Source organism: Falco naumanni, chromosome 4, assembly GCF_017639655.2.
Source record: "Falco naumanni isolate bFalNau1 chromosome 4, bFalNau1.pat, whole genome shotgun sequence".
In the NCBI taxonomy this organism is placed as follows: Eukaryota; Metazoa; Chordata; class Aves; order Falconiformes; family Falconidae; genus Falco; species Falco naumanni.
This window is the reverse complement of record NC_054057.1, coordinates 27,709,129-27,725,675: the sequence shown is the minus strand read 5'-3', so window position 1 is coordinate 27,725,675 and position 16,547 is coordinate 27,709,129. Positions and strand designations below refer to the sequence as shown.

The 16,547-nt window shown below is 40.3% G+C and overlaps 1 protein-coding gene across 1 annotated transcript in view; it reads right to left on the bottom strand.

Annotated features, from left to right (window-relative positions):
- The window catches only part of TPK1 (thiamin pyrophosphokinase 1), a 250,428-nt gene that overhangs the window by 118,833 nt on the left and 115,048 nt on the right, over positions 1–16,547 (bottom strand). Inside the window, exon 4 of the mRNA XM_040591790.1 lies at positions 8,165–8,260. Coding sequence (XP_040447724.1) covers positions 8,165–8,239 — 75 coding nt within the window. The 5' untranslated portion in view covers positions 8,240–8,260. The remainder of the gene's footprint in view (positions 1–8,164; positions 8,261–16,547) is intronic.

Below are 16,547 nucleotides of genomic sequence, written 5' to 3'. Positions count from 1 at the left end.
CTGTTTAAAAGGGAAGCTTGATGGGTTCTTTAGGCAAGTTGAAGAGACCATCCCCTGAGTCCCCTCCTTAGCAGTGACAAAGTCAAATTAAAAGGCAGCTGATTAAAAAAAAGAAAACCGTGAGCATCAGGACTAGCAAAGCCTGGTTGCCAGTGCAGCTCTGCTATGAAGATCCTTCAACCTCTACCTCTGTTGAGCCCATGCTACTGCCTTTTTTACGGTGGGAATACTGCAGGGGCCTTTCAAGCATTACTCCAGGCTACCTCATGTTCACAATATTTGTGAAGAGTTAAATTACTGCAGACGCCTCTGCCCCTTCCGAACACTGCTGGTGTCAGCCAAGAGATCTAGAGTTAAAGGTCAGGGAAAAGTCAAAGGGCTGCAGAAAGCAGCGCTAGAGGCTAAACCATTTCTATGTAGCATCATCCACCCACTTTTACTTTGCAACAATCTTAATACCTTCCATTCCCCTCCAACCCCAGTACTTCTTTCTAGGTAAGAAAGAGAAAAAAAAGAGAAAGACCCAGTTCAGCTTCAAAATATTTGACCAATATTACAAGTTTCTCTTGACTGTTCAAAGGCCATACAATGCTACAAAAATGGGGAAAACGTCGTGGGACACCCCCCCCCCCCCCCCCACTCCCCAGAACCGGTAAGGAAGTGTTCCTATATGCACTACTTAGATTAAATAAGTCTCCTTGAACAGGATAAAAAAAAAGAAGCCACAGAAAAAGGTTAGATTTGTTGATGCACCTACCGCTTGAAGGATCAGATCACTGCAGTTTATGAAGTTATGAAAATGTTCTCTGTAAAACCAGTCCTTCTGCACTCACGGATATAGAAAACTGCTAAACATTTTAATAAAACTATCTCACCAATAGCCAAAAACCTGTCATTTATTCTTGAGACAAGCATCTCAATTTAGTAGGAAGAAATCATACTTGAGATGTTAAAAAATGCCCTATTATTATAAACTGCAGTTAAAATTTGCTGTACCAGCACAATTTTCTTAAAATACTTAATTATAAAAATAAACTTACATCCCATTAACTAAATCAAATTTCATCAAAATATTCCTAACTTATGGGATATTTCATAACACCACAGCATTCATTTGTCAAATAGACAAAAAACAAACCAGGTTATTTATGAAAATCTCCAGCAACAAACTGAGCTCTCAGGCCTTGAACTGCAGAGACATTCCTGGTGTCAAAACCTACGGCTGCTTAAGATTTCCAGCTACAACCTCCACCTCCAGGGCTCCATCAGTGTACGTAGGACAGTCATTGAGAACAGTGGTGTGGCAGTGTAGCCTGACCACCTCCCCAGCACGGAGGCGGTTACACCAGCAATAGCTGCTATCGGAGAAGCTGTAAAGCAGAAGGGGCTGGAGGGGAGAGGAGAATCACCTCTCCTAGCAAAAATACTTATAAACAGGGCAAAATTGGTGGTTTCAAAGAAAACAGTAAATCGCCTGTAGTTGCCCCGTGCTTTCTGTTTTTATTTAGCCTTTGACTAAGTTGAGAGAACAGTAGCTGGCTTCCTTATTAGCTTCCACAGTCTTGTTAACGAGCACATCCTTGCTCTCTCCCGTGCCCTGACCCGCCTAAATAAATGATATTTTTCCCCTTGTTCTTCTCCCCCTCAAAGACTGATATAAGGTTTATCTTTTTTAAACAAACAAACAAAAATTGATGCATTCTCCAGAAATCTCCTCCTGCTTCTGTCTTTTTTCTTTAAATTATCTTCACAGATCAAATGCAAGCCCCAGTAGACTATACAAGGATTACATCAGAAAATTTCTCCGCATGTGATGCACCGTATTCTTGTAGGCATTCATTTTGCACAAAATCATTCTAACACAAAGATATTTAGTGTGTTTTGGTGCCCACAGCTGCAATGGAACAGGCCAATGGCCTGTTTCCTTCACATGAAATTTGGGTGTTTCTCTTTGGAAAGGGACAAGTTCTGTTATCCTGTATTACAAGAAGTGTACTTTGCCATAACTTTGCAATCAGAAGCCTTAAAATAATTCAACAGTAGGAAAGATGGGTTACACGCTGCATTCCTGGAACTGGACCTTAGAGTCAAAACAGTACAGTACTCAAGGATACGTCTGCACACCCTATAGGAGGGATTTACTCCTGTTGAAAGGTACTATGAAATTCTACATTTTAGAAATGGGAATTAACAGGAAACACTTTAGATCCATTTGTTCTTCCTGAACAGGAAAGGTTTATGAAGAGGTTTACTATTAATAACTCATGAAAAACTTTTGATACATCACTTGACACTATAGAAACCTTTTCACCACACGTATTTAACTTCCCCTAAAACATCTCTGTGGTTTTATCTATTCTCCTCCTGTGAGGTATTAAGAAGAAAAGCTTCAACAATGCCTCCAAAACTGAACAGGGTCATTCTGAGCCCTGCCTCCTATATGAACTTAAGAGACGGAGCCAGAAACTTCAGGGTCCTTGTAAAAGCTTCATGCTCCAGCTCCACACCAGCTTTGGTATTTTCCAGATTGCCTCTCCCCCTATTCATGATATTTAGTTACTTCCCTGTTCCCAAATCTTGGTAATGGTCTGTCACCATTCCTAAGCTTTCCTGTAAAAGCCCTTCCAACTACTGTTCTGAGTACCCAAAAGTTTTCAGAAATGAAAACGAGTAGTGTTCCAACATGAAATTACCAACTACTAACATTAGCAGCAACATTTCGATTCAGGCAGGCACTGAAGCTGAAGTATTTACTGTTACAAAGCTTGTCACATCATCAGGAATAACCTCAATTGATAAGACAAAACCAAACCTAACCCAAACAGAGCCTGGTGCTTGGAATAATTATACTTTTTCTACATGGAACTGCCCTCTGTGTAAAAATTATTATCTTTTAAAGTATTTTCTGTTTTTCTTCAGGCTCTTTTTCTTCCTGTAAAGACAAACCAGAGTGCTTAATAAGCTGTTTGAACACTGCATAGCTGAAAGTGGTACATGAACATAATTTCATTGTCTTCAGCATTTTATAAACACAGGACTTCACTAAAATTATGTTTAGTTTAGCCTCCCTCAACAGAAAAGAAAGTGGAACCGATTTGACACTTTCTTTAAAAGGGCAAAGAGAAGAATGCTTGCATTCACGTAAAACAAGTAATATCCTAGACTGCTGACAGATTGAACCTTTCCGGTGTAATTTTAAAATGGAAATGTCACTATAGTATCCCTTTACTGAAAAGGGTTTTTAGGAAGAGTTGGTTTAGATTTTTTCACTTTTTCATATTGACACTGATGCTTTTATCAGTTTAAATACACTAACATTAAACCACTAAAAGACATGTAGGTTTCAATAAAATTCATTTTTTCTATCTTCATCCCATATAATGAAATGAGCTGCTTTAACTTTTTTTTAAGCAGAAAAGATAATAAAGTTAAATGAAAAGTCCCAGAGCTTAGTTTTAAGACTAAATGGTATTTTAGATGAAACAGTTAAAGAAAGCAGAGTTTGTAACTCTGAGATAAAGATAACGGCTTAGATCTGTCTTTACATTACGAGGATTGTTCTTGGAGCTGCATAATCAATAAACACGCTTCCACTTCTCACTGGTGTGAGCTGCTACAAGCTGCTGTGAGTCAGACCAGGGACACTGGTATGGAATGAGCACTTGGTGGAGACTGGGGACTCGAAGATCATCCCCAGCTCTACCACTAGTACACTGGGACGCTGTGGACAATTTGCTTCTGTACTTCTGCTACCCTATCTGAAAAGCGAAGATAATAATGTTCACTTTGAATGCAAGATCTGTCGATATCTAAATAAGAGATATTGTAAGCATGCCTATCATTTTGCCAGTTCAGTTGCTTTCTTGAAATAGCTTCTGTTACATAAGAGAAAATTAAGAAAAGAAAGTAGTACTAGAAAGAAATTACTGTAAATAAGTTTACTTGAAAGTCTTATAATGCAGAAAGGAACGTACTCGCATAACCACAGAAGGGATAAAATAGTGATTAAAGCAGAAAGGCAAAACGTGCACCTAAGCGTTCAATAGACCATAAACAATGTGAAAAAGACACACAGCAGAAATAAAGACAGAGTTATTCAGACATTAAAAAAGCATCACACAGGGACAGGAAGGTATACTGCTGTAAAATTTGCATGTTTATATACATACATGCATGTGCGTGTGTGTGCACGCATACTCACAGTCATGCAAAAAGAGAAAGAGAAATATCTAACAGCCTTTAGGACGGAAAGAAACCTCAGGAGTCAGATTCTGTTGATGGTACTTCACTGCTTCACCCATCCAATACGAAGCGATTCACATATGAATTAGGGCTGTGGAGAGGGAAAATTAAGACTGATTCTAGCTTGCACATGTAAAGGGTACTGCTTGTTCTAACATTCACCGTGGTATGTAATTACAAACACATGTAATTAGGTGACTTAGACATCACAAATGCTGCTTTCTGCATGACTTGGCAATGCAACCAAAATACACAATGTAAACCAGATATGAATGACCCTGAGGATTCAGAAACTGTTCTAGGAGTTTTTAGTTAAGACATAAGGAAAAAGCACTTATACATTTGGCTAATTATTCTAGAAGACAGAATTACTGCTGTTTATATTGAACAAGGAATTCAAGAACTAACAAGGTGTTTTTTCTCTCAGATTTGTCTCAGCTGATTATCAGCTCCATTTGCATCTTTCTTCGTGGTAAAGGCATTTCTAAGGCCTCTTCTCAGACTGAATTCTCCAACACCCAGTAAAATCTCAAATAACGTTGCAGCCTTGTCTCTAGTGAGGTCGCTGAGTATCTATCTCACCTTCACTGTCACTCAGGTGACCTCTAAGAAAGTTGTTTGATATGATTATCTCTCAGTACTCTATTCCTCTGCTCAAAAGTTACTTCTTCAAAAGCTATTTGGGTGAGCAGGAAGGAAGAAGAGGAGGATGATGAAGGTACAGAGACATGGAATGTAAATTACACAAGTTTAATTCCTTTGGAACAAAATATTGCCCCCATACATTCACGTGAGCTCAAAAACCTCCTTCACATAGAACTTCCACAGAGGTGACTGATAGGTCAGAGTAGAAATTTTCTGTTCAGTATAGCAGGTAAATGGTAACTTATTCTCTAACCCACAGAGGAACCCCTGTTTCAAATACCTCAGCTCCTCACAGCCGAATTTTATCCAGACAAACTATGTCACAGGACTGTGGATCCATGGTATACATCAAATGTAATTAATTTCCTAGCTTAACATATTGCTACCCAGAAAGAGCAGCAAACACAGCATGACTGTGGTGTAAGTTTTTTTAAACATACTAAGGAGATACTTTCCTTATTTGGTAACTTCAACTATAAATCATAGAGAAACAGATTTGTAGTGTCTCTGTCATATTCCTCTTTGACAAGTGCTCTGAATAAGCCAGACAGAGTGCGTAAAAATCAAAGTTCGAGACACACATACTTTTTCCTGGAATAAGGAAGACACATTCCACCTAGTTAATCTTCTCAGTTAAAGGGAAAGCTTTAATGGTATTTTTTTCCAGAAGGAAACCCCCCCACACACATTGTGACATGCAAGTTTGTACCTCAGGCCAAAAATGCAAACCCAGATGAAGAACCCCTTCTCAATTCACTTCTAGTTTTCAGACCCTGGCTCTTCCTCCCTTCTCAGCTGTATATACCTTCCCAGGTGACCACAGAATTCAATGACAGCTTTCTTCTCTGGAATTTGCATTCCCCTCAAAGATTTCAGATCTATGGCTCGAACAGTCTGTTTTCTTACCACTTCACATTTCTAATGCCAGAATGATACCCATAAAGATACCTAAATTAAGTGTAAATTTAGGTATTTAAAGAGGCTAGAGTTTCAGAGGAGACAAGAGGTTGCATCCATAAATTAAGGCCAGTACATGTTACAAGTGCTCAGAATCTCTGTGCTCCTGGGGGGAACAGGCACCAAACTAAGCACTGCATTATCAGGATGTCCAGAAGAATCACCAAGCCTGCTACTAAAAAATTAAACCTAATGCTTCTGAACAAAGGGAAGACTGGGACTCAAACTAGTAGTCTATACAGCTGTGATACAGTTTTGGGTTCCATTTGCTTAAGCTCCACATATTACTTGCCTACGTTGAATCAATGACCTCTTGAAACTCCTGATGTCAGAAAATGCAGAAGACCGAAATTAGAAATGTATGCTTTAGTTAGCCTGCATGAATTAGCTGATAGCATCTTACTATGTTTTATGGAACAGAAACTGCAAGCAAGAAGCAGCTCGGATTTAATGAACATGGTACTCAGTTTTAGAAAACATACCTGTGTTACTTCTTGCACCTCTGAACAAGTCAGATTGAATTTAAAGCACATCTGACATGAAACAGCACTAAAATACAACTGAACTGAAATCTTTGGTTTGGTGCACTGGCATGAACTCTACACAATTAATACAATTACACTATGGCTTGCACTTTACAAAATATCATCAAGGATTACAATGTTGTATCCTTTAGCCAACTTAACAGAGCTTTACCTAGGAGAGGGATCAAAGAATTCAAAGTTTCACAAATAGGCTACTTATTGTTGAAACACATCTGTAGCTGTCATGTTCCCATTGCTCTTATTTTAACACATCGATTACTCATTATAAAGCCTCTTGTGATAGCTTACAAAAAATCCCTCTATAGCAATAGCTGGGATTTGAAAATGAATCGAATCCAGGAAACACTCAACTTCTTCATTCTAAGGGTAATTCTGTTAAGAGGGAAGCACCTTGCTTGCCAAAGTGAAAACAAATCCTAGGTGTAGGTGGCTCATCTGTTCCAGTGGCATTCATTATCATTCGTGTCCTAGATGTGAAGACACCTCTTTGTGCTCTTGAGATGATAAATTATAGGGAGGGAAATATAAATTATCATATAAAGAGTTTCCTGGCTCACAGCCAGACAGATAAGAGATGTGTATGGAGAAACCCTCCCATCTCTGTCTATAGCAATGGGGTAAAAATCCTGATGAGCAACCGTATGTATTCAGGGCAGCAAGAGGAGACACAATTGCAGACAAGCATTGTGCAACAGCTCTCTAAAACATCCCACGGACATATATCTCCTTTACAAGATCAAGACATTCCAAAATGGCTTAAGCAAAAAATTGTTAATTATTTATCATCCTGGAGTAGAGAGAAGAAAGAGGGAGCGGCACTGCCATTTCCTTCTCCTGCAGCTTTGTTGGAGTACAGTGACTGCAGGAAGCCAGGCAACTTTCCTACCCTGCTACAATGCAAATGGGAAAAAGAGGAGGTTTACACTTCTCCTTCCATCTGGTGCCATTTTCATTTTCTTACATGTCTATTGCCCTCATGTTGGTAAGAGGGTGCAGCTGCTGTTCCCTCTCAGTTTCTTTCACCTATAGGTACAGAGCGAAGGAGGGAGCTCAACCCTTATGAACAACTGCTCCGTGGGGAGGAAGGGCAGCAATCCCAAGAGCACACCTGCCGTTGACTCACCATGTTGGAAATTCCCAAGGAATTTTAATGTCGCATCTCAGATAGATGAAACAAGCAGGCCTCCAAAACCAAACTGTGGAAAGCAAGGGGGAACATTGCCTCCTTTACTTTTCCAATGAAATGAGCAGCTGACAACTCCATATGGCTCCTTTTAAGTTTAATGCACTGCTTGCTCTGCAAAGATTCCCTCTGATTCCAGGGGAACCTGTTGCAGAAGGAGGCATTGCTTACCATATGTAATGTTGGCAGGGTAAGATTCACCCCCCCACCTCACCTTTGGGAGGGGAGAGGAAGAAGATGAACATCAAGGCTCAGTGTGCCAAGACTTGAAAATATATTTATATGCTCAAGTGGGACTCCTGCTTTGATCACCAGCCACAACAGCTCTCCTGCACTTTGGGTAGTTCATTAACAGAAATCAATACAAGCTGCCTTTTAAGAAAGCCAACGTTTGTTCATTGACACGCTATGTGATTCCTTTTAGCAGCAGCATCAATACTTACAAGGTGTGCAGTAAATGATGGCAAAACCACAGAATGGCAAGGCTACAGAAAATAGTCTGATTTCTGTGCAAACTTCAAACAAAAACCTAAATATATTGAGAGGAAGAGTCACTACTAAGAACCAGAGACAAAAGGTGTGTCGCCTTTACCTGGAGGCCCTTCTTCTCTATCTTTTTCTGGAGTATCTGAAGGCACTTGGTGAAATCCGTGAGGTCCTGATCCATGGTCTCAATTAACTCACATCCCTAGTGAAGAAGCAGCAAAACAGAGAGAAAAAAAATAATGTCAGTCATCCTTCAGTTTCAAGAATTATGGTGTCCTTGGTGAAATTAACTCCAGTCAACAACTTTTTAAAGTATCTGCAAGGAGATGCAAAATGAAGAAAAAGATTATTACCCCTACAGACCCTAAAGACCACGGGTCCCAGCTGAGTAAATTATTACAGAACAGTGGCTTGACAGGCACAGCAGCAGATACTCAAAATTCATCGAGTACATTTGTGAGCTTGGGCAAGCATGCTCTGTGGTGCTCTGCTGGATGGACAAGTTCTGGTGCAGTGAGCCCTGGGGGACCACTAACTTCCAGTGCCACGTTCCAGGAGAGTGACTGTTCTCTCTGGTGCTACAGTTACACATATTCGCTGCTACATACATTCAAATGTGTATAAATGCAAGCATACAAAAGCCTTCAAGGTTCCTGGACCCAGTGCAGTGGTAGTAGTTAATTTGCAGTGATTCCAACACCAATCTCCTTGCAGTGAGGTAATATGGAGGAGAGCACATTAAAGCCGAGAAGTTCAGATTTCTTAGTTGAGAGCTAAAGCAATTCCTAAGCCTCTGATAACAAGCTGAGTAAGGAAAAGCAGAGTATATCTACCACATAAAGTCGCTATTCAAAGAGGTTTCAAGGATAAAAAATACCCAATACAGCATCATAAATTAAAATAAGAACCATACATACTGGATTTAGAAGTTCTCTCTCCTACCACTTCAAGGTCCCCTTAAAAGCCTCCGAGCTTTGTCTTTATCTGACAGATTCTGTTTCTGCTATACACAGTAACAACTGATAAGAGAAAAGCATTCGGACTACAGAACCTTTGTATGTGTGCCTGTGTGTATAAAGTACATTATTTTGTTACATCAGAAAAAACCCCACCAAAATGTTAAGAGTTGCCTCTAGCTTAGTGGTAAAAATAAAGGTACAGAAAGCAAAATTTCCCAGCAGTGCATGGATGGAGTTTAGGGGATTGCACACCACAAAATAACGAGCCTCCAATAGGAAGACAGACACTATCACGGAAATGCTTCCCCACACAGCCAGAATGCACATAAAACCAAACCAAACCATCACGCAGCAGGGGATTTGGATGATGTGGAAGAGATAAGGTAGGAGATAAAGACGTGCTTTTTAATATACTACTTCTCCTCCCTCCTCAAAAACTTCTGAAATGAAACCTGGTTAAAAACAGGTTCCAATACCTTATATTGCTCTAAATACCTTTTCAAGTAGTAGTAACAGACCTGCCAAGGTGGAACATCGCACAGCTGCAACAGCACATGTAATTGAAGCCCTCCCTTGCAGAAGTGATGCTTCTGTCACCACGAAGAGGCTAGGGACAAATGTGGCTGGAGCCTGGCCTCAGTGCTGAGCGTCAAACAATTTGAAGAGCTGCCATGTCTCCACTTGTTACCCAGCAAGGCCGAAAGAGAAAACTGGCAAAGGGAGAAGGGACACAAGCCATCTGGAGTCTGTAATGACCATGGGTTGTGCAACGTCAACCAGAGACACAGAGGAAGCCCAGGAAAGATGCAGGGATGTTCAGGAAGCTCATAGTTGAATCTGAAAGCTACTGAAGGCAATTTGTTAATCAAATCCACTCTAAATGAGAAGATGTCTCATTCACTAAGAATAGGGTGCTCTCAGACAGACTTGTTACCAGCATTGACAGTGGCAACAGAGACCCAGCTGTGAAAAACTGTGAACAGACAGAACCTCCCCAGCCTTCCACAATCAGCCTTTGAACAGCACAAGAACGTGACAGATGAAGACTAAAGCAGTGGCAGGGACAGCTACCGCTAAGCATGGGAGAACAGACAGAACCTCAGACACCACCTCTTTAATTAGCAGCAGAGAAGGAAGGTCTTTTATCTTTTGCCAGGGCCATTCCTTGGCTTCACAGCACTGGCAGAAGGAAGTGGTTTACTGGTACCAATTTATAAATAAAAGATTTAACATCCACTCTCCCCCAGCACTTTGATAGACTCCTACCTGCAGTCACTAACAAGCCTGATCTCCTCCTTAGACAGTCGGGTTTTGGCAGCTGCAGGAAGGCTACAATTCTGCTTTCCACCCAGGGAAGACCAAATTATCTGTGGGGTTTTTATAAGTGATGATCTACAATAGCTTAAATTATTTTATTATTTATTCTTTTATGCTTTCTACTATTAAAACTATTGCACTTGAGGTTAGTCTTTGCATAGCTTCTCAGGATATTCTTTGATAAGAAAAGTATTTCAGAGCAACTACAGGGTACTACCAAGGCAAGATAATGTCAGTATAAGCATCAATGGTCATTCATTGCAGCTCCAGAAGCCAGCCATGATACGCCACACACAGACACCTTATGTTCAGCCCTGCTACTGTCTTTTGCACATATTTATAATGAAAGGCCTCAAATACACGTCACAGAAATGCAATCTAAATGTGTAAATGGGATGTCACCACTCATTAAAGACAGCCCACTGTACCTGCAATACTGACATCAAGGAGTACTGTGGCAGCAGTCACTAAACATGAAACCTGGGTTAACTGTTTACTCACTGCCTGCACCTTGGATACTTTATACAAGTACCGCTGTCGAGCGTACTGAAGAATGCTGACAGAGTGCCACCATTAAGGCCATCACTTCCTTCACATTAAACCGTGATTTCTCATTCTCTTTCCACATCAAGCAGATAAGCAGTTCTGAATTGGCGGAGATTTTAGAACTCCTCGTTTTGCGATAATGGCAAAGAAACTGGCGTGGTCAGACTGTACTGGGGAAAGGACCGGCAGCAGCACCAGCATCTTCCTGCACCCTCTTTACAGCCTCACTGGAATTAATGTCTGTGCAGTTCATGTTAACTGATGGCAAGCATGTTTTAGATGAATCTGTTGCTCCTGATGTATCAAATCCAATATATTACACCACAGGACTGGATGACAACTCAAATGCAGTTCTTGTCAACTTTCACCATATTATTCCCGAATGACAAAAATCTTCATGACAGAGCTTTCTGATGCAGTCAGGGTTTAATGAAAGGACACTATAACAATTGCAAGATAGGCAATAATGCTTGTAGTTTTATAGATACCTGCTCAACTTTAATAACATTAACCTTTGGTAAGGAAGTTAAAAAGCCAAACAAATTTAACATTAGGAAAGGTTAGAAAAATCAATACCACACAGCAGGAAAGAAAACAACAGATTGCATCTCACGACGATATAACTTTGCTGAATGATAGGATGAGGCGCACAGAATTTGGCTTTAGCTGTTCTGTCTTATTATAGCAGTTATGGGAGGCATATTGCTAAAGGAGGAGGAGTGTGCCAGACACACATAATAGGATTATTGAACCCTATATTTCAGACAGACACTGAAATGTCAATCTGAACATCTCAGCATTTCTCCCATTTTTAGAAATATTATGCATCACAGCTTGTTGTGTGTTTGAAGAAAGCAGTGTGTAGGTGTCCATTCCCCCATGTCCTTGTTCATCGCTTATTAAAAGAAAGTCACGTTTGTTCTTTCTCTAATCTTTCTGAGCATAAGAATATAATTAGGACAGAATACATAAAATATCCTAATTTGTACTCCCATCTCCAAGACTCTTGTAAAGCAAGCCATTTGAGTCTGTCTTTTGAAGCCTGCATCTGGCTGTGCTTGCTGAGTGCACCAGTGACACACCCAGTTCAGTCTTTTAACAATTTCTGTTGTACTGAGGCTCAGTTTTGGGGTATCAACCTCAGCACCGATGCACTTATGTACAGTGTTAATGGCAGACACAGGAAAGCCACGTATCCTCAAGCTAAAAGAAAACGTGGCAGACAGCTTATAGAGCCTCTCAAAACCACAGCACAAAGTTTAAAGTACCTATATAAATTAAATGGTATTTCTGAAAACTCTTCTTCCCCTAGACCTCACCTGCCCGCACAGCAATGCACACAGCCAAGGCCAACACCTCACAGACCCACTAAGAGCTATAGATTGACAGAACAATTTCAGTTGGTTTTTTTCCCGAGTCATCTGCTCCAGCCTCTTGCTAAAAGTACGTTAGATTTGCTCAGGTTGCTCAAGGCCCTTTCAAGTGTAGGTTGAGCACGTCCCAGGATGGAGACTCCACAACTTCTCTGGGCAACTTCTGCTAGTTTTGGACCACCCCTGTGAAATTTTCTTTCCCAGTGTCAAACTGGGATCTCATGTATTGCAGCTTGTGGTTATTGCTTCTTTTCCTGTCCCTGCTTACGTTAAAGAAGAGTCTGGTTCTGCCTCCTCTCTGCCCTCCTGTTAGGAAGTTGGAGGCAGCAGTGTGATCTTCTGTTCACCTTGTCTTCTGGAGGCTGAACAAACCACTTTCCCTGAGCCACTTCTCACGCATCACATGCGCTACACTTCACGAGCATACAGCTCCCTTACTTGCACTATATCAGCATGCAGTATTTCCACCTCAGAGAGCCTGAAAAGGCCAATTAGCAGGAATGAGGTAGAAGGTTCCTAGTTCTTTCTTCTTTTTAATGTAAGTTTCTGACCCCAGGGAATTTCACTCATTTCGCCCCTCTGACACCTGCTTGGAGAATAACCCCAATCCTCCACATTCTTCATACACTAGCTGCAGTCACCTGAATGGTTTGAACCCCCAAACATTTTCACAACCAAACATGCAGACAAGCGTTGAGACTCTGATTAGAACTCCAGGCAGCTGACACTGAGAAACAGCTGCAGGAAAAAGCACACGTGGATCCAAGCAAAGCTCTGGTCTAGACCAGGCATCGATGAACAGAAAGGGACCGCAGGGCCTGACTGCAAGTCTTGGACCAGGCCTAAGAAAGAAGATTAACACACGGACGCATAATAAAATAGGTTTAACAGATGACAGACATTATATTCTACCACCTTGTCTATAATAGCCGGGCAGTGTTGTGAGACCAGAGCGTTCAATCAGTATCACAAAGAGAAAAAAAGAGTTTGGGAAACATTTCTTGCGGAGACAGCAATCACCCAGTGGTCATCTTCATTGTTGGCCCAGTGTTTCACGGCTGATCCAAAAAACCTCTCCTAGGATGGAAACCAAGTCTAGCATGAGATAAAGATGGAGCAGGCTAGAACGTCACAAGAGATTTCTGAACACACTGAAAGAGACAGGATTGGAGAAAGACAGAAGAACATCTACCTTGAGATACTGACAGACATAAAAATGACATAGGTTTCCTACAGGCCATAAGGTACTGGAGACCAATGTAGCAAGATAGCACCGAAACCACAGATCTTGTTTATCTCTTATGAATTACAAGCCATCAGGAAATTAGTGAAATGAATCCATTTGCATTTTGGGAAAAGGATGCAACTATGGAAGGCAAAGTAGTTAAGCTCACTGATTTCTTTTGGGAGTTTCAAATACTGTTGAACAAGTATTGAAATGGCTTCTCTTTTGATCAGCTTAATTTTATGAATTGCGTTTTGATATTTTGTAGTAGAGAACAAAATAAATACATGTAATTGGTGAAAATTATTTTGGATATTTAAATAGCCAAAAATACATAATTAAGTGAAATACATTTTCTTTCAGTTTTTGGACTCAAATTTGGCTGACTGCTTGGCATCAGTGCAAAGCCCATACTGTACAGATTGCTTGGCCCTCAGTTCTGGGGCGGATGATGTTTTGACTCATCCAATTGCACATTAAGTGGCACTGCCATTCAGATTAACTAAGAGAATTTATTAATCATGTTGAAGCATATGCACTGGCAGCCAAATAACTGAAATCCACACTGAAGTGAAAAGTCCCATTACTGAAAAGCAAACCAAGAATGTTTGGGTTTGACCATCACTTCTAACCTTGTATTAAACACCGCTTGATTTATTAAGCAAGTACTACCTGGTGGCATGAAACAAAAGCAGTAAATATATGTAAACATATGCAAACCTCTGCAAACCAAAAGCTACATGAACTTGTCAAATTTGACAAGCATTAAAAAAAAAAAGTCTATAGCTGAAACTTTGACTGCAACAGCTGCAGCCTCTCCTCCCTTCCCCTATTTCTATTTTGATACAGTCTTTTTCAAAGTAAATAAAATATTTCCTGTTTTTGTTTTTAATGAGGCAGCATGTGGCTTCTGGTGGAGGATAGCTTTTTTTCATATCATACATTTGATGTTGAGATAGAAGCAATGGAAGAGTTGTTCTGCATTAATTAGGTTGCCCTCTTTCAAAAGAAAAGTCTGCTATCCATGAAATTATGGCGATGACTTAAAACGAACAAAATATGAGTCTGTTTAGTTGGTACTGAACCAATACCAAAGAAAGCCAACATGCCTTCTTCATCACCTATAACAAACTGAAAAGCAGAAACCCAAAGGTTTCTAAATCTAAGGAACCAAACTAAAGCAAAAAACCCTTACAATTCTTTTTTAAAAAACCAACAACCAACCAAAACCCAAACGACATAGTTAATATTCCATCTGATGGATAAACTCCCAGTATTTACCTGTACTGGAGCAAATTCTTGTGATTTATTAAGTTTGGTGAATGAAAGTGAATATCTTAAATAAATGCTCACCCCCAGGTCAGAAAGTGCAGTGAAATACAAGCCATTGCACCACCTTTATCAGAAGGGCACTAATGCCTTCTAAAACTGAAATAACCAAGCGGAAAGGTAAGAGTACTGCATGAGAAAACTGAGGTAGAAAGGTCCATCAGAAGCTACAGTCTCATATATACAAGCCATATCTCCCCATACCTATTCCTGACATTTAAATAGTACATCTCCATTTGTACATCCCTGTGCAACTCACACATGCTATTCCTCCAATCTGATGATTAAAACTGAGCACAGTGCAGCAGTGACAGCCACCTGATATTTTTGGATCTTCTCTGGAATTTCCCTTATGTGCTCTTCCTTTTCGGAAAAACAAAGGTTCAGAGAGCAGAGTTTAATTGATAATCAGGCTCCCTCTGTAATCAGTGCTGTGAAAAGTTTTTGTCTACCAAGCTGATGAGGCCCTTTGGATCCTAACCTATTGATAGAACTGATTACGGTACCTTGCTTTTCTTGGGAAGTAACTTGGAAAGAGGAATTGCTACACTATCTGCATGCATTTATGTACAAAGATATGAGGTTGCTTGCGTAAGGGAAATCAGAGTGCTTGGAAGAGCACCAGCCTCTGGCAGAAGGGAAGCACATGCCACTGACTGCTGACAGCATGAGCCACTACCCAGTCATGTCAATGCGAATCTTTTTTGTTGGCTTGGATGCACTTTGAACCAAAACTTAGAACTGTATAATTTCTAAAATGCTGTAACTACAGTAAATCACATATTAAAATTAATAGTATCTTTCTCACTCACACCAATGGCAATGCAAGTAAAGAGTCAAGCCTTCTCCTGAAACAAAGCAGGAAACAGAAAAGCTGCCCCAAATCCTATGCCCCACAAAGATGCAGAAATAGGGCAGCAGTGTTCCTTGCAATTCAGCTTTTTGAGGTAGCCTTGATGAGGTGGGAGGGAGCAAGAGGCATTTCAAACCCCACATCGCTTCATGCACAGTAACCAAACAGGGTTTGGTTTTTGGTGGTTTTTTTTTTTTGTTTGTTTTTGTTTTTAAATTAAAAGGGCTTCAGGTTAACAGTCTTTGCTTTTTATCATATAGGACGACAGACACTATATTTGAATTTACTTCAGTTTCCAGACTGATGGCCAATTCTCAAGATCGTCTCAAGGTAAGAAAAACAAGGAGCAAACAGCAAGGCTGTACTGGGGTGTTTTCAAGGGTCTGAGCTGGCAAATTTTAGCTATGCTAAACATTATCTTAATATGATCCTTTGCCAGTAGCCTAGGGACCCAAGAGATTTGTGACTGAAAAAAATGCATAGAAAATAGCAGAAGAGATGTTAACCTGGACATAAAATTCCCTGCAAGACATTTGTAATTATTCAGATTATTTAAATATATATATAACCAGTACAGTTAGTCTCTCTCTCTTGCATTCAGACAGGCTTTATGTGAGAAAATTCTTGTTCCTTAGCTAGCATCTACCAGTATGTCCTTAGTTTCAGAGATCTGTAATAGATCTGAAAAGAATGTGGATCATGAGAGTGGAGCTACATCTCTGATATCGACCACTGGGCAGAATTAATTGATACCAGGCTCCAAATGTGTGCTATGCTCACAAAAAAAAGGTACTTTCTCACACAACTTTGCCTACACATACAAAATGAGTACAAAGGGATTCAAAGATTTTGACTCTCTAAAGACAAATTGAAAAGAGAAATATCCT